The 18,842-nt window shown below is 45.4% G+C and overlaps 1 protein-coding gene across 1 annotated transcript in view; it reads right to left on the bottom strand.

The window, feature by feature from the left end:
* LOC118218404 (AT-rich interactive domain-containing protein 5B-like) overlaps nt 1-18,842 on the bottom strand; it is a 77,858-nt gene that overhangs the window by 19,977 nt on the left and 39,039 nt on the right. The window contains exons 5-7 of the mRNA XM_035401031.1: nt 5,477-5,589; nt 2,968-3,136; nt 542-594 (exon numbers count right to left, since the gene is read on the bottom strand). Coding sequence (XP_035256922.1) covers nt 542-594; nt 2,968-3,136; nt 5,477-5,589 — 335 coding nt within the window. The remainder of the gene's footprint in view (nt 1-541; nt 595-2,967; nt 3,137-5,476; nt 5,590-18,842) is intronic.

Genomic DNA, 18,842 nt, shown 5'->3' with positions numbered 1-18,842 from the left:
GCATAACTGCGGCTTATCTTACAGGATAAACCAACTGACAGAAAAATTATGTGAATAGCATCCTGTTTACTCAAAATATTTGCTCTCTGGCTGCCTTTCCCTCTCCCTTGTTTAATTTCGCACGGCTAATAAGCAGTTGCTTACATTTGCAAGCAGATTAGATTGAAGTGATTTTGATACGTTTCCCATACTGTAACGGAACACGTCAGGTAAGCTGCCAAGTGGAGTCTATTTATTGTGCTGCCGGGCTTATTATAAAACCAAAGCCTCTCCAGAGACTCCAGCATGGGAAAAATACAGACCCTACCAATTTTCATTACGGAGTCGCATATGTTCTCCGCTTGCAGCCAGCTCTGCTTCATTTCTCAAAAATGTGGACTTAACCCGACGTCCGATCCAAATGCCGCCTAGAGAGCGCACATCAGACTGCGTTCCCTAAAACCGGAGAACGATCCAGTTTTTTAAAAATAAAGTAAGAAACGATGCACAGTCACAGGGAGGAATTACTGATCACTAAGGTCAACATTAACAACGCACTTACCGACTCGTAGCCTCCCAGCTTCTGTGCAGCTTGAAACATAGTCCAAAGGTTTACTGTTAGAGGGATAACAAGCATTAGGATCGATGAATAATCACACACATATAGCACATTCCTCCTCTCTAATGTTCACATCCAGACTCTAATGTTCACATCCATAAATAAATAAATGTATTTATTTATTTGACAGGGTCAGTGGGAAGCAACTTGACTGTCCCAGAATGAGCTATCAGCTAAGTTTCATCTGCTGCCTCTGGGCAGGTAACAGTAGAATGTCACATTGTTAAAAGACAGACAAACATACAAACACATCACCATTATTAGAAACAAAATGAGGAAATACAGTACTCACTACATAACAGTTTCATAATTTTGTAGGTTAATGATCACATAACTGATTAAAATGCACAGCCTCACTAAATTACTCCCATTTCATAAAAATATAAATGCAGAAATTCATGGTCAAATATAATAATTACCTAACATATGAAACATAACATATTCAGCTACATAATATATAAAAGTATATAACTATTTTAAGGAGGGACTCCAGACCAAATTCAATTGCCACACACACATTGCCTTACATTTTGTCACAATATTTTTTGTCGCCTCTCTAGATGAGATGCCATTATTATTCTTTTTTTTGAAAGCTGCTGTTGAAAGTGCACAGTTGAGGTAACAGAAGGATATGTTTTTTCCGTCTCGGTGAATAGCATTAGGATTTCAGTCTCGCGTCAGGGCCTCTGTTAGGGAGCGTTATCACAGAGACACACACGTCTGATCTGCGCAGATCCAATGAGACCAATTAACTTCTCTCAATATGCAACTACGGGGAGAGCTGTCTGCAACCTCCCATGAGTGTGAGTGTGTGAGTATGACTGTGTGTGTGTGTGTGTGTGTGAGTGAGTGTGTATGTATGTGTGTGTCAGTGAGTGTGTGTGTGTTTGGTGTGTTTGGGGGGGGGTGGGGGGCATCACACACACTCATTCAGAAGTGCCACAGATTCTATGAATAGCTGTTCATCCATAGCTACAGCATTCCTTTCTTGTCACTTGCTTTACAGTTCTGTTTTTTTTTTTTTTTTTTACACATGACAACATTCTATGTGTTAATGAGTCCCATTTGGACAACAAATAGTCTATTACAGTTAGCAGTACTCCATCACATCGATTTTACACTACATTTTACAGTACATGGCTACTTATCTGCATGCTATGCTGAACAACGGTACAGATACCGTATCCACAACAATTGTGTGTTTTTCATGTGTGTTTGTGTGTGTGTGTGTGTGTGTGTGTATACGTGTGCATATGTTATTTAATATTAAGTATCACTACTTCTCTATTTATCTACCCTTTCCCAGAAGCAGCTCAATCTGAGAATAAACGAAACATGAAGTGAGCCCGATATGGGCTGGAGTCTTTCCCTAATGTTTGACACACTGCTGTTTAATTTAACTCCCAAAGAGCAGCGCACCTAGCAACTAATTAAACCAATGGCTTGAGCATAACCATATGATTCCTCTGTACAGTTCATAAAGCACTTCATTACTGCTTATCGCTGCCATGAAGCTGATGGTTTCCTTCAGCTTATTAAGGTACTGTGATCCAGTTACAGAACACAAACACTGTAGTAGTCTTTGAAATGGCACCAGAACTCAAAAAATGCTGATACACAACTCTTAGTCATGTGAATTTACAATCATTATTTACAGTATACCGAAAATCCAACCGGGATGGAACTTGGATGCATTCAAAAGCGATCGTTTCAGCTGATTTTTTTTTCCATTATTTATCGTTTTTAATTGTTTTGCTTCAGTCCCAAATTTCGGCGCCAGCTCTGGGCCCACCATCGTTTCGCGAATCGGCAGCGCGGAGATCTGCTAGCGGTAAGACGCTTCGCCCAAGCGCGCTGCTTTCGGTTGACATCCTCATCCTGACCGCTTGGCCTCAGCCTTCCAATAGCAGACTCCTGTAGTGGCAATCTGTAAAACGGGCACACTGGCAGCTGTGCCAGTTCTTCTAGCGGGCAGCAGGGGGCACTGTTGTGACTGCTGTCTGAGGTGGAACTCCTGCAATTCGACTTCGCAGAACTTTTTTTGAATAATGAATAATCGCCCATGAAGAATACCCCTGAATGATACCCCTGAGTGATACCCCTGGGTGATACCCCTGAATGATACCCCTATGCGATATCCCCGAGTTGCACTCCTGAACGACACCCCTGAATTTTACCCCTGAGTGATACCCCTGAATGGTACCCCTGAGCAGTACCCCTGAGCGGTACCCCTGAATTATACCCGAATGATACCTCCGAATGGTATCCCTGAGCAGTACACCTGAGCGGTACCCCTGAATTATACCCCTGAGTGATACCCCTGACTGCTTGTGAGGCTGGAATGTGGTGAAGGAAAACGCTGCACTCACTCTGTTTGAACCCCAGGTACGGTATCCTCTCGATTGGGGTCCCCCTCTCCTTCATGTACTTGTACAGGGACACGAGGAAGGCCTGCTCCTCTCCCTCGCGCTCCGCCGGCGCCTTTTTGCAGCCGCTGCTCTTGGGTTTGGGCACAGCCGCCCTCGGCTCCGATTTCACCTGGAGTTTAAAACGGACAAAAAACACGCTCAGGGGGGAAAAAAGCTAAACTTTTTATTTTATTTTAAACCAATTCAAAAGAAAATACTCTAACCCTTCGGACACCAATAAAATTCTTGCAGATTACTGACAATAAAAAAAAAAAAAAGGTTTTTCTTATATTGGTAAGAAATATTTTTCTTACCAATATTTGGAACAAAATCCTTTTGTATGATTATTTGCCTAGATCAGTAACTTGTTCAAATTTTATGTGAAAAATGTATTTGACCCAGGCCTCAAAACCAGATGAACATACAGTTTAAATTTATAGCACTGACTTACAATGACTCAGAGGCAGGAAGGAAGCAAAGGGGGAAAAAATGTGGCTTCAAAGATTCTAACTATTATTCTTTCTTACAGAGCTGCTAACTGAGAATTCTTACCTTGGGTTTCATAAGGAGCAGATTTGTTTGACGTGATCTATACATCCGAAAGTACCATGTTTTTTTTTGAGCTGGTGCAAACTAAAGAAGGGTTTGTTTATAGGGCACTTCCCTGCACGGTATGTCAGTGAAAATGTCCTTGAGCACCGCGGATGGGATTTTAATCACGATTCACGCCCCCTTCCAGAAGGCTTCCAAAGCCAAACATCGGCAGAGCACTGTGCACTGGACCTTTTAATTCTTTAATTCTCACGCTGTTCACACACAGCTCAGCAGTTCCCTTTGATTAAATGAGTCCACTCCAACCGGCCCCCGAGGGCTAAGTTATCAGCAGTTTCCCTCACGAGTATGAACTAACAGACACTCGTAATTGGGTCTTGAAATTAAATTGTAACTTTGAGGAAAGAGCATGTAATGCTAGAAAATAGGCACACGAGAGGAATTGTACAAGCAAATGGCATTCAAACAAACACATCCATAAGTGCTTGGTGCAAACACATTCTCCATATCTTTGTAAAGCAACTTTTACTCTATAATACTCTATAAACCGACTGAGAATCCTGGTGATTTATGTCATAATGACTCACTATGATGTCACAATTGCGCTTCCTCAGGAAGTGTCACTGCTGGCCCACACACTTCTGTTTGTTCATCTGTTACAGACCATCAAAGAGGTAACAGGGCAAGAAGGAAACACAGAATCAAACAGAACTGTTTCACCAACAGTTCATATACTTCACAACCTGAAATACGCAAACTACCCATATCAAAACTAACACAGACGTGCAACAACAGTGTAACAGAATGAAACCTGCTCTGGTCATTCAGACATGTGTGTCCTAATTAACAGTGTAGAGAAGTACAGGGCATTGTAGTCAGTCAGAGTACTGCAGTAGATAAGCCTGAATGAAACATGGATTTCCCCCAAATTCCCTGAGTCACACCTCCCACCAGATTAAGGCCCTGCTCTGTCTCAGTCCTAACAGCCCTGGGAAAGGCTAAATACTCTGAGCCAAGAAAGCCATTACCCTACTGTACATGCATACTGGAAAAAACCCAGTATAAACTGCCACCAAACTGGCAATGGAAGGACAACCAATACAAGGAAAGAGGTGTTTAAAATAATCAAGGAGGAAATAATAAGAGGAAGAAACAATTGCATTAATATTTTATACTCATGATCATCATACTATAACTGAGCATTATTCATTCCCAAGAAAGACGGCATTTTATGTTTCTGGACTGGAATGTGGAGTTAAGTTACACTTTTATTGACCCTGTGGGGTAATTTATCCTCTGCATTTGGGGACCAGCTCCAGTTCTGAGGCCAGTGCCTTGGTCAAGGGCAACGGCAGGAGTGTACCTGACCTGACATGCATGTCTTTTGGAGAGCAGGCAATGTTTGGAGGAGCAGGGCTAGCAGGCACGAAGCAAGGCTAGTGGGCACGAAGCAGGGCTAGGGGGCACAGAGCAGGGCTAGTGGGCACAGAGCAGGGCTAGGGGGCAAGGAGCAGGGCTAGCGGGCAAGGAGCAGGGCTTGTGGGGCACTGAGCAGGGCTAATAGAGCTAGCCGGGCAAGGAGCAGGCTAATGGGCTAGTGGGCATGTAGCAGGGCTAATGGGCTAGCGGGCACAGAGCAGGGCTAGCAGGCTAGCGGGCACAGAGCAGGGCTAGCAGGCTAGCGGGCACAGAGCAGGGCTAGCAGGCTAGCGGGCACAGAGCAGGGCTAGCAGGCTAGCGGGCACAGAGCAGGGCTAGCAGGCTAGCGGGCATGTAGCAGGGTTAATGGGCTAGCGGGCACAGAGCAGGGCTAGCAGGCTAGCGGGCACAGAGCAGGGCTAGCAGGCTAGCGGGCACAGAGCAGGGCTAGCAGGCTAGCGGGCATGTAGCAGGGCTAATGGGCTAGCGGGCATGTTACCTTAGCAGGTGCAGCGGTCTCCGTGCCGGCGGCATCCTTGGTGGGGCCCTGGGAGTCTCGGCGCTGGGATATCGACGGTTTCTTCTTGCGGGGCCGGCCTTTCAGATTGGGGGCTGAGGAGCGGAGACAGGGCAGAGCTCACCCAGTGCAGTCCATATACTCACATACACCCACACACCCAGGGCTAATACATCATATACTCACACCCAGCACTAATGCACTATAACATACACCCAGGGCTAATACAGCATATACTCACACCCAGCACTAATGCACTATACACATACACCCAGGGCTAATACAGCATACACATACACCCAGGGCTAATACACTATACACATACACCCAGCGCTAATACACTATACACATACACCCAGGGCTAATACAGCATACACATACACCCAGGGCTAATACATCATATACTCACACCCAGCACTAATGCACTATACACATACACCCAGGGCTAATACAGCATATACTCACACCCAGCACTAATGCACCATACACATACACCCAGGGCTAATACACTATACACATACACCCAGGGCTAATACATCATATACTCACACCCAGCACTAATGCACTATACACATACACCCAGCACTAATGCACTATACACATACACCCAGCGCTAATACACCATGCACTCACATACCCAGGGCTAATACACCATACACATACACCCAGGGCTAATACAGCATACACATACACCCAGGGCTAATACAGCATATACTCACACCCAGCACTAATGCACTATACACATACACCCAGGGCTAATACAGCATACACATACACCCAGGGCTAATGCACTATACACATACACCCAGGGCTAATACATCATATACTCACACCCAGCACTAATGCACTATACACATACACCCAGGGCTAATACAGCATATACTCACACCCAGCACTAATGCACTATACACATACACCCAGGGCTAATACAGCATATACTCACACCCAGCACTAATACACTATACACATACACCCAGGGCTAATACAGCATACACATACACCCAGGGCTAATGCACCATATACTCACACACCCTGGGCCCATAAACCATATCTGGCAGCTTGGTAAACCCCCCTCATAACACAGAGGTAAAATACCCAAGAAGGGCAGCCAAAACCCTGAGGCAATCAGAAACAGGTACACATTTTTTCTCTCTTTCTGAGGGCCTACGGGTCAGCGGTACAGGTTTAGGGTTTTTAGTACCTCACACTGAGGTCGTAAATCACTACTGAAGACGACAGATGTAAACGCTGCAGCCCACGCACAGACACAAGGTTTATTACCCAGGCTGAGTAACTGCACCGCGATATTAGCTCACGTCGTGCGCAGTAGAACATGAACTGTGATGCTGGAGTATAATTGTTTTGTTGTAGTACCCTAATAAAACATGGAGCACGGAGCAGCTACACGGCAGTGCATTTACAGGGAGTACATTTTTACATCGATTTCACAACACGGCAGTTTGAATGCAAATTTCAAAATAATGCACCATCAAACGGCCTTCCGGAATCGAATTACAGAAATCCTTCAGAGAAGCACAGACTCAGAAATAAAGTGGCAGCGGGCAAACGGAGAGATCTGGTATTCCACGTACAACGATAATCGAATCAAATCACAGGTCAGAGTCCTCAGGGCTTAATGGCTTTTTAATTTTATTTATTTTTCTGTTCAAATCATATTTCAGCCGTAGTTTAAAGCAAAACAACGACATCTCATGAAATGTAGGCCGAAGTGATTACTGGAGCTGAAATATGTTGCGACAGCTTGACGTTTTACTGCATTATCCATCAACCAGCAGCACCAAACGCCAAACCAAATTAACAACAGTTTCACCAGGAAGGCATTTACTACATCTTATCGCCTTGGCAACGGCAAGGCTTTTTTTTTTTTTTTTTTCCAGAACCAGCACTGAAACAAATGCTTTTACTTGGTCCTTAGAACACAATCCTGTGAAATCACAAGGGGACACAGGGACACGTCTGTGGAAAGAAAAAGAAAAAGCCTTTTTCTTACAAATAGCAACGGCTGCATTCGGTAAAATTAATATACGCTCAACCTTAATACATACTCCCACTTATTCTCCCTCAGTGCTGCAAGCCTGTGAGTAATTTTTCCTGATTACTGAATTAAAAATAGCTTTTTATTCACTGTGGCTCCCTGCTTGCTGGGCCAACAATCTAAACATCTTCAGCGCATGCATATTTTACACTATAAACACTTTAGTTAGACATCTTGTTTGCAATGTGGCTACAGATACACAAAGCAAGAGCATGACAACTATTTTCAAGAAACATTCTGCCACCATTCCGTGCCGTAGATTATGTACTATAATCAGCCTCCATAGAAAGTTAACCTTAATTCACCCATCTCTCCTTAACCAATCATGTTTTAGTTCAGCAGAAGGAAAGTAATGACCCGCACAGCTGCTGCACAGCTATAGACAAGCACAGCTGCAGTCTAGCACAGCTATAGCTGAGCACAGCTGCAGCCTAGCACAGCTATAGCCAAGCACAGCTGCAGCCTAGCACAGCTATAGCCAAGCACAGCTGTAGTCTAGCACAGCTATAGCCAAGCACAGCTGCTGCACAGCTATAGACAAGCACAGCTGCTGCACAGCTATACACAAGCACAGCTGCAGTCTAGCACAGCTATAGCCTAGCACAGCTATAGCCAAGCACAGCTGTAGTCTAGCACCGCTGCAGCCTAGCATAGCTATATCCAAGCACAGCTGCAGCCTAGCACAGCTATAGACTAGCACAGCTGCAGCCCAGCACAGCTATAGCCTAGCACAGCTGCAGCCAGGCACAGCTATAGCCAAGCACAGCCACAGCATGGAACAGCACAGTCACAAGACTGCACAGCCCTGAGTTCACAGATCTTTGACTGTAGGAACATGCAGCCTTTTGTCTCAGTGTTATGGCTTCCTAAGTGCTCACATAAGCAGATTAGAGACCAGCCCAAACAGACAGGGGACAAGGTGACCGTGCAAGAGACTCTGGAAAGCCACTTCCTGTCTACGAATGCCCTACTTCCTCCTGTTGCCTAAAAAAAAAAAAAAAAAAAAAAAAAAAGCCCAGAAGACCAAGTGACCAAGGGAAGGAAGTGATGTCACGCCTCTCTCTGCAGCGAGCGGGCAGAAGATCAAAGGGGGTAACGGACCTCGGACCGGGAAAGAAGCTTCACAAACCCCCTCCTTTCATCTCCGAATCTGGAGACGCGCGTAGCAGCACACAGAGGTGCTCTCTCTGCTCTGCATCACTGCTCTATACGCTGGCAGAAGCCCTCGCCACGGCGCCGCAGTGACCTCACGGGCCTATGTTAGCGACGTAGCCCGTTAGCTACATTTCCTCGCCACGGCGCCGGAGTGACCTCATGGGCCTATGTTAGCGACGTAGCCCGTTAGCTATATTTCCTCGCCACGGCGCCGCAGTGACCTCACGGGCCTATGTTAGCGACGTAGCCCGTTAGCTATATTTCCTCGCCACGGCGCCGCAGTGACCTCACGGGCCTATGTTAGCGACGTAGCCCGTTAGCTATATTTCCTCGCCACGGCACCGCAGTGACCTCACGGGCCTATGTTAGCGACGTAGCCCGTTAGCTATATTTCCTCGCCACGGCGCCGCAGTGACCTCACGGGCCTATGTTAGCGACGTAGCCCGTTAGCTATATTTCCTCGCCACGGCACCGCAGTGACCTCACGGGGCTATGTTAGCGACGTAGCCCTGCTATATTTCCTCGCCACGGCACCGCAGTGACCTCACGGGGCTATGTTAGCGACGTAGCCCGTTAGCTATATTTCCTTGCCACGGCACCGCAGTGACCTCACGGGCCTATGTTAGCGACGTAGCCCGTTAGCTATATTTAAGCCCCCAAATGTAAGAGAGATTAATGTGGGGGGAAAAGAAAACACTGAGACTCCCTGCATGTAGGCCTGGACAGAAAAAAAAGCTAAAAACAATGAGCTCAGATTAATTTCTGTTTCTGCTGTTCTCCTTAAGGAAAAGCCTGATGCTGAAGCCAGACCTCTGGACTCGGGCCTGAGCGCGCGGACGCAAAGATCTCTCGCTGGAGGGGGGGAGTCATTCAGGAAATCACATTAAATTAAACAGTGTTTTAAAATATATATAATGTATATATATATGCATGTATGTATACCCCTGAGATGATGAGCAGTATGTGAGGCATTTCAGTGCGGCGTGCGCACTTTGCTGGCCAGGGTGATCTCGAGCAACCTCAGGTAAAGTCGTTATGTTCTGATGGGGAGAAACGATGACGCCATCGCAAAAAAAAAAAAAAAATCAAACGTGCATTCTGTAAAAACGCTGGCACGCGCGTGTGCGCTATTTTCACCGTCATCATTATCGGATTTGTCTCCCTGGAATGTGCCCTGAAATCTGATATCATCTCCCATCCAGCTACTTCTCCAGCCTCGTGCCGCTCACGCCCAGCGCGTGAAAGCCTCCATCAAACGCAGCACTCAGACGGCTTCATCCGCTGTGCATCAGAGTGCCGCTCTAAAGCCCGACAGCAGCCCCTCCAATACAATTTAATTAAGAGCAACGCAAACACAGCATTCAGCATTCAAAAAATTTAAAAACCCTCCAAACGCTTCTGCAATGTCCCTCTACAAATACGACCGCTCAATCACCCAATCAGATATGAGACGGATGTTAATCTGGGGTTGGAAGTGGCCCTTTCCTGACGAGGGTCTTTCTGGTGCACAATGCAGGAAGTGACTCGCAGGCACTCAAAAAAACCGCTGGATCGGATACCTCCTCATCTCCCGTCCGTCCAGCCCGGCTGGATTTAATCAGATTACACGTCAAATTACAAACACCGGCTCTGGCACCCCGGCACAGATCTCTGAGTCTCTCGTCTGGATACGATCTACATTCAACTCTGACTCGCAGAGAAGACTGTTAAGTGGGCCGGCTTTTGAATTCATACGACAGTGTCGTCGATGTTCGGCTATCGCTCAACCCTCCAAACTTAATTTTATGAAGAAACACTCACATTTATTTACAAGACAGACTTTTTATAAGACTCGAGGACATGTGTTCACTGAATCCTTTACAGCTTTGCTGCAGTTGGTGGGTCAGTTTCATCCGCCGATGAGAAATGAGATTTACAGCACAGGAGTGCAAAACACACAGGGACATACTGCTTATGGGCTCAGTAAACGGCAGCCTCCTGACATCTATCTGCAGGGAATCCAGTGTAACGTCTGTAAAAATGAGCATGAAGGATCTCGCTCTCTCTTTCTTTCTGTCTCTCTCTCTCTCACTCTTTCTGTCTCTCTCTGTCTCTCTCTCTCACTCTCTCTCTCTCTCTCTTTTTGATTTAATACTGCTGTCCACAGCAGATGGCACTGCTTCACTCAGCCAAAGGAAAACCTACACCATGAATAAATGATGCCTTCCTTCTTCAGTGAAGTACTGCTGGTTGCTCCTAAACCCACATCCAAAATAGCAACCGTTCTATTTTTTGACCTCACATAATTATGTAGCTTGTTCTACATTGCCAGAGACCTATATTTTACCACCTAAATCTGTCCTCGGTGAGTTCGGAAACCTGGTCTCTAGTAATATGCAGTCACGTCCCATTGGCTGAGCATGATTTCGTTTTACACATCCCCCCCCTCCCGCCTGAAGGGGAAGAGGCACAGAACAGCGGCAGTCTGTGAAGCTCGGGGGGGTGGGGTGAAAGGTCACATGCTGACTCAGAGGGAGCGGGCTCTGGGACTGTGGAGAGGAAAACCGTCTCTCTCCTTCTCTCTCCCACTCTCTCTCTGTCTCTCTCCCTCTCTCTCTGTCTCTCTCCCACACTCTCTCTCTGTCTCGCTCTCTCTCTCTGTCTCTCTCTCTCTCTCTCTGTCTCTCTCTCTCTGCCGTCTTGTCGGTGCGAGGCTCGCGATCCCGTTTTGCCGAAACCGGCGTGTAACGTTTCTCTCGCGCTTCTGTTTATTTCTGCGTGCGCTGCAGCGTCAGCCGTAACTCAGACCGGGGCATGTTTCAGTTATGGATTTGTCATTGAGACTTACGCATTCATAATTCATATCTGGATAGCGACGTATTTATAAAGTTTCTATGTGGCAGCGGAGTGTTCTGCTTTCTGTAATGTTTATCCGAGTCCGTCCGGGGGGGGGGGGGGGGGGGGGGGGGGGGCGAACGCGCCGTGGAACACATCGTACACGACGCGCGGTGTGGCAGCGTTAGGGTCAGGGTTATGCCAGTACGCCAGAGAGACAGCGAGTGGGAGGGGGGTTAGGGTTAGGGTCATGCCAGGGAGACAGAGAGCGGGAGGGGGGTTAGGGTTATGCCAGTACGCCAGAGAGACAGAAAGCGGGAGGGGGGTTAGGGTTAGGGTCATGCCAGGGAGACAGCGAGCGGGAGGGGGGTTAGGGTTAGGGTCATGCCAGGGAGACAGAGAGCGGGAGGGGGGTTAGGGTTAGGGTTCTGCCAGGGTGACAGCGAGCGGGAGGGGGGTTAGGGTTCTGCCAGGGTGACAGCGAGCGGGAGGGGGGTTAGGGTTAGGGTTCTGCCAGGGAGACAGAGAGCGGGAGGGGGGTCAGGGTTAGGGTTCTGGGTTAGGGGGATGAAAATTATAACAGGAATTTATTTGCCGATACCAAAACACACACACACACACACGTGAACACACACACAGCATGCACATGCACTCAAACACACATGCGCGCACACACACACGCGCACACACACACACACGTGCACACACACACACACACACAAGCACGCATGTGCACACACACAGCATGCACAAACAGCATGCAAAGAAGGACAAATACATATTGGCAAGACAGGATATTTTGCTCATCATCTTTTATACAGTGTACTGATGTTAGCAGCCAGGATTGTAGACTCAAGACCAGCTGTCACACGATCATTATCTAGGAAAGAATATCAAAGCAACGTCAACCTCCCTCTCTCTTCCTCTCTCTCTCTCTCTCTCTCACTAACACTCCTCCCCAGACACACACACACACACAAACATCCAGACACAAAAGCACAAACACCAAGTGATACAGACACTCTTTCTTCAGATTGTATACTAGCATGCAAATACAATTCTAATTTTAATGGTGGAGAGTTCAACATCGCATTATGCACTTAGAGGTTACAAACCCCTGCATTCTGGCAATTAGTTGCCCTCTAGTGTGAGTAACAGGTACTGCTCTGAATTTAAGCAATAATGACCTCACATAGATGGAAATAATGTTGGCTATATTTCTTTGCACTGGCTCAATGAGAATGGAGAATTTAATTAACCACTTCACTTCTGGACAGAATTATTCCATCATCACATCTGGATTCAAGCAGCTTTGACCATTTAATTACAAAATAATCTCATATTTAAAATTCCTCTGCGATGCACAGCCATGTATCACATGATATTCAAACTGCAATGTACAGCTGACACCAATATATCTCCATTTAGATTAGATATTAAAATGTCTAACGTACAAGGGAATAAACGTGGAGGGATGTACTTTTTCCACACTGAACTGCATTATGGGGAGAATGGCGTCACGTACAGAAAACATTAGCGACTGTGATGCTGCTGTTGTGATACGAGGGCCATTAAGCCAATGGACACAGTCATGTTAAAAGACAAGATTGTACTGCAGACAGCTATTTAAACTATGTGCCCCCTGCTCCCCCCCACTGGTACGCCCGTCCTCCTTATGTAACAGTGATTAGAGCGACTCCCAATATGGCTCTTCCACGCTTCCACTTCACTTTTAGAAAATTTGTTTAGGAACAAGCGTTTAGAGTGTTATGCATTATGAAAGATAATTTGGATCCTCCAACATCATTTCACTTCCACATGGTTTACTTGAAAGTTTATTATTATTATTATTATTATTATTATTATTATTAATAATATTAACAATAATAATAATAATAATAATAATAATACATTAATTTATTGTTAATTTTTTGTAATATTTTTAGTGTTTTTTTTCATATTCTTTTCAGAATATTTTTAATAAGATGTCATTCCTCACCCACGCTTCACAGCCCAAAGGATAAAAGCAGAAATAAAAAAAAACCCTTGAAATGAAATGACTGTAATCTGACACATGTCCTCTATGCAGTCAGCAGTTTCTGAAGATAAAGGCCATATTAGAATCGGGTGGTTGAGGGAGTGGGGGGGGGGGTCTGAACTTTGTGGTATATAATAAACTGACTGTTCTATAAACAAAACATGTACAATGAAAGAACTGTCACACTCTGGGAGGGGGGGGGTATAGGGGTATGGAGGGGGGGTATGGTGGGAGGTATAGGGGTATGGAGAGGGGGGTATAGGGGGTATGTATGGGGGGTATGGAGAGGGGGGTATGGGGGTATAGAGGGGGGGTATAGGGGTATGGAGAGGGGGGGTATAGGGGTATGGAGAGGGGGGGTATGGGGGGTACGGAGAGGGGGGTATAGGGGGTATGTATGGGGGGTATGGAGAGGGGGGTATGGGGGTATAGAGGGGGGGTATAGGGGTATGGAGAGGGGGGGTATGGGGGGGTATGTATGGGGGGTACGGAGAGGGGGGTAATACCCTCTGCCTTTAATCTCAGTCACTCTGAAATGAGCAGTAGAGAGGAAATGTGCTTCCCTGCGGTCCTGATGGTGGGAATGGATTTCACCACATGCCAGAATGACCCAGCTTCTCCCCCCCCCCCTCTCCCCCACCCCTCCGGCACCCCCGCTCCCGATCACTTTTTCTGAAATAACGCTAATTCCTTCGTGGGCAACATTGCCGCTGGAGTTACTGCGGCTGATAAATGCACTTCCTGCTGGCCCCCAAATTTGGATTTGTGGCGGTTGGTATGATCCCACAGCGGGACACACGTCTGTCATCTGGAGCCTTCTTTTCGCGGGACTCCGTCCAACATCCTAAGCCCTCCTTTCGCGATGGATTTAATCCACAATTATTTTGGATAAGGAGACACGTGTTCATTGGCTCAGGCAGCGCGTGCATACGCACTGTAACGTCCAATGGCGAAACGTATTGTTCACATCCAGCAGTTAGTTAACATTAGAACGTACTGTGAGCTGAAATAATTTGCTGGGTAAAAAGCAGGACGAAGACACCGGCTGAATATTTACGATTCTCCAGATTAGGCCCCAGGGCAGGCAGGAGACACCAGTCACTGCTAATCACCACGGTACAGTCTGCTGGCCTTGTACCACTGCTCCTCTTCAGAAAATTGGACATTGTTTTAGAACATGCATTTACAAGAAACTAAATGCAACTCCCTTCTCCTGGTGAGCTGCTGAAAATTCACTGTAATGAGTGGATCATTTATTCCTCTATTACACTATATAACACTGACACATGTACACACATACACACACACACACACTCACACACTCTCACACACACACATACACACCCACACTGACATAAGAGGACATGCATGTACAGACAAGTGAGAACACATACACGCTACAAGAGAAGAAACCAATGTAGTGACAGGAGAGTTATGTGTGTTATGTACACACTGACAAGAGCGAACATACACACCCTGAGAGGTGAGACCTACACACATACCAATGAAAGCATCCACACACACACACACAAAAACACAAAAGGACGCACATACACACTGAGACGACACACATGTACTGACGGGTGAGGACATGTACCGTATGTAGTGATAATCCAGGATATTTATAATGAAGGATATACGTGCACATACACGCACACACACACACGCACACACACACAACCAACTGCACACTTGCACACAGTGACACTGTGAGACTGAACACATAAAGATAAAATAAATAAACATACATAAAATATAAATGTGTACATAAAAGTACAAATATTAAGTAAAGTGGGTAAAAAATATACACACTGACAAGAACGGACGCACGCACACACACACACAGGGACTAAACGATTTGCACACGTCGTCAGTTATCCAAACGGTTTAAACAAAACAGATAAAAAACTAAAATAACAGCACGCCGTCATTCCGAGAAGTGATAACATCCGCTTACCCTCCGATATCAGACATCACGTTTGAGCGGATGATACTGTAGGCTAGATACACCTCCAGCTAATGCATACGGTTATAAAAAAAAAACACCCATTTAAATGCACATTCAGCTGAACGGCATGCTTAGAAATCTGTTAGGATACACAATGTTATCTGAAATCTGTTCACAGAAAAGTGTGATCACCTGGACGACGCTCCGAGCTTTACGTTTGACTCTAGGCCCTCGCGGCAGCTGTCGCTAAGGGAAACCGTCTGGTTCACGCGTGAACAGGAATCCATCTCAGTTGACAGCAACGCCAATGCGAACGCAACAAAACGACCTTATGAATCATACCTCAGTTCCCGTTCCCCTGGGAAATTTCAATGCCTGAGAAAGTCCCTTGCAAGTACCACAACATACACAACCCACTGAAAGCAAACCGGCAGTCAGGACTCCCCTGACCATAGCCAAACATACAGGTAGCCCACAGGTCAACTTCAGATTCCCAACGGCCTTCCACGATACCAGCATTATCTACCACCAACAGATTCTGCATGCAGCTTAAAACAATGTTCGAATTCTGTACATGCACTACTAGCTGTGCGAATTTGCATATTTCCACATAATAAAATTCAACCATGGGTCCCATCGCAATTGTTCTTCGAGCTTATCAGTCCAAAGAGCAAGGGATGAAAATTAAAGTGCATTTTCGGATAGGCTACCAAAGCTACTTAAAAGCAAAATAGGCACAGCAGCTTTTGTTTATCCACGCTTATTCCAAATACTTGCAGTCGTGGCATTATTTCTGAAACGTGTGCACGTGAGAGAACACGTTTTTGCGTTCACTGGATTAAACGAAGCGAAAACAAGCACTTCCAGGAAGAGGCAATTAAACTCTTCAAAGGACTTTATTGTCAGCTTTATGAATTCATTCACAACCAAAAAAAAAAAAAAAAAGCGTTTAACTTGAGGAAAAGCAGGTCTCGTTGAGTACTGTTCATTGGCTCTGTTATTAAATCAATGACATCTAACACCCCCCACACCCCAGTGTACTCAAAATCCCACCAACACAACATTTAGAAACAAGGGGAAACCGCCGGGAATCAAGTTTAACGCCATTAGCTAGGATTTCAGCGTGATCGAGGGCCCCCTGGTTACACGGAGAGTTGTGAACTCGCTGCACGGAATAACAGTCTTTTGTAATTGTGATGTATGACTCCGACATTACATCACTCAGGTCTGATCATGCTCCTGAATGCTGAGACAACTGTAAAAATTCCTCTGACAAAACTGTGAAAGATGGCCTTCGTGGGATCGCCCATCAAATATTTGCATGTGTCAAGTGAAAAATAATTTGCATTTATTCCACTGGTTTGTAACAACTGCGGTAATAAATGCCCTCGCTGTCCGGTAAAACCGACACAGCTGAAGTACCACTGGGGGACAATGCTGCCGTTTGACTTAAACAAGCACAGAAGCACCACGACTTACTGCCTTAGACTTGTGTGTGAAATGTAAGCAATTCCATGCTTCGTTTTGACAATTACATGGGCGTGTGCTGAAAATATTTTTATTCAAGAATTTCACCAACCGAAAAGCCTAAGGGAAGTAGAAAAAAAACAATATTTTCATTAGTGTTTTGTAATCTTTCGGTACTTCAGGTTTTTTGTGGTTGCAAGTCGCAAACAGGATGCCAAAGTGAGAATTTATGGCATGCCAGCTCGAACAGAACAGAACAGAAGACCGTGACGACTCATCACGATGAATGCCAAAATGAAGCTCCGTCATGTCGTAATTATTCCTTTCAAACTGCCTTGTTGATACAGTGCGCTTGCGTCGGCGTTCATTTTCCCAAAATGAGGCGCGATTTGGCCGAGTATTCTTCCGCGCACAAAGAGGAGAGCAGAGCGGGGAAACTAATGGACTAACTGAAGCGCTAGCCTATTAGAGCTGTGCGCGTACAAGTCTCCAGCGTACGTGGCCGCCTGTTATTTCCGCATGAATGGGTGCATGCTATGCGCACGCATAACCGACACAATAATGAAAACAACGGCCTCTACATATGTTAGTATGATAAATATGACATCCATGCAGTAAAACGGACAAAAAAATACTTTCATCGTTCCATACGTAGTTGCACAGCAATTGTCATTCACACAGAGCACTCGTCAAATCTGTGCCAAAGTAGGCCAAGCAGACAGATAATTGCTGTGAAAATATAAACTACGCAGCTGAGAATTCTTAAGAGAATGATATTCCAGAATGGGTTTTACAAAAAAGAAAAGAAAACTGAAAATATGATTCACTAATTCTTCAACACAGTCTGCATTGCTCAAAATTACACTTGGGCATTAATGTGTTCATACCTTATCGATGGCCAACCCAACAAACTCTCTGTGATCTTTTGTGTAAATTTGTCGCACTACTGGGTCTGGTCCTTTTGGTTTTGTTTTGCAGAAATGGCAAAATCTTTGCAACAAATATGCAATGAAATTTCCAAACATTCACAGAAATAATTTGTATTCTTTTTGAAAGGCACATAAAGACCAATTACTCCAGGGGTGACTTTGAAAACTATTAACTTATTTTTTTCTGGCTGAGCTCGGAGACAAAGAGTGAGGCTGTTCCCCTTCTGTTCCTGAAATTTGCGGCAGGTCATGTGACACCCTCCTGATCTCCGTTAAGTGTCACCACTGCTCATTAACGGGCATCACAGTCACAGAGTCAATGCTCGGAGCTTTGAACCGGGGCTAATAGAACTTTGACCTCTAAACTAATAACTTTGACCTTCCTTTAAATCCCAGAATCCCACTGTGATTTTTTTAACATGCATTACCTTCCCCTCGCCTCATCCCTTCCTCAAAAAAAAAAAAAATGCTGCATGACACAGCCATGGAAGGAAACAGGGGAAGAAAAAAGAAAGATTAATCAGTTTCCTGGTCTAAAAATACCCATCTGAGCAGTTCACATGTTAAGTCCCTCTCAAAGCAGCTTTGCTATGGCTGCTGTGCTTATTGGCTATTGTTTAGACAGAAAAAAAAATCCCCTTTTAAGGATGAAATTGATGATAAAAGAGCAGGGCTGCAGTAAGCTGAGAACCCTCCGGGGGAATTTGAAGAAATACATTACGCAATCACGCAGAATCAAAACACACAGCCTTCAAAAATGTTCCACATTCATTTCACAGACAGAGTGGGCTGGATTTCTTTTTTATTTTAAATTCATACAATGTGCCTCGCATAAGAAGCAAGCTTGTAGCAGAAATCCACCCAGATGTTATCCATTACGGTGAAATCACATTGTGTAAATCAAGGACTACCTGGAGAAATGAACTCATACATTAATAAAA

The sequence above is a fragment of the Anguilla anguilla genome, chromosome 18 (genome assembly GCF_013347855.1).
Source record: "Anguilla anguilla isolate fAngAng1 chromosome 18, fAngAng1.pri, whole genome shotgun sequence".
NCBI classification, from domain to species: domain Eukaryota; kingdom Metazoa; phylum Chordata; class Actinopteri; order Anguilliformes; family Anguillidae; genus Anguilla; species Anguilla anguilla.
The sequence above is the reverse complement of the archived record's forward strand: the minus strand, read 5'-3'. Positions and strand labels throughout refer to the sequence as shown.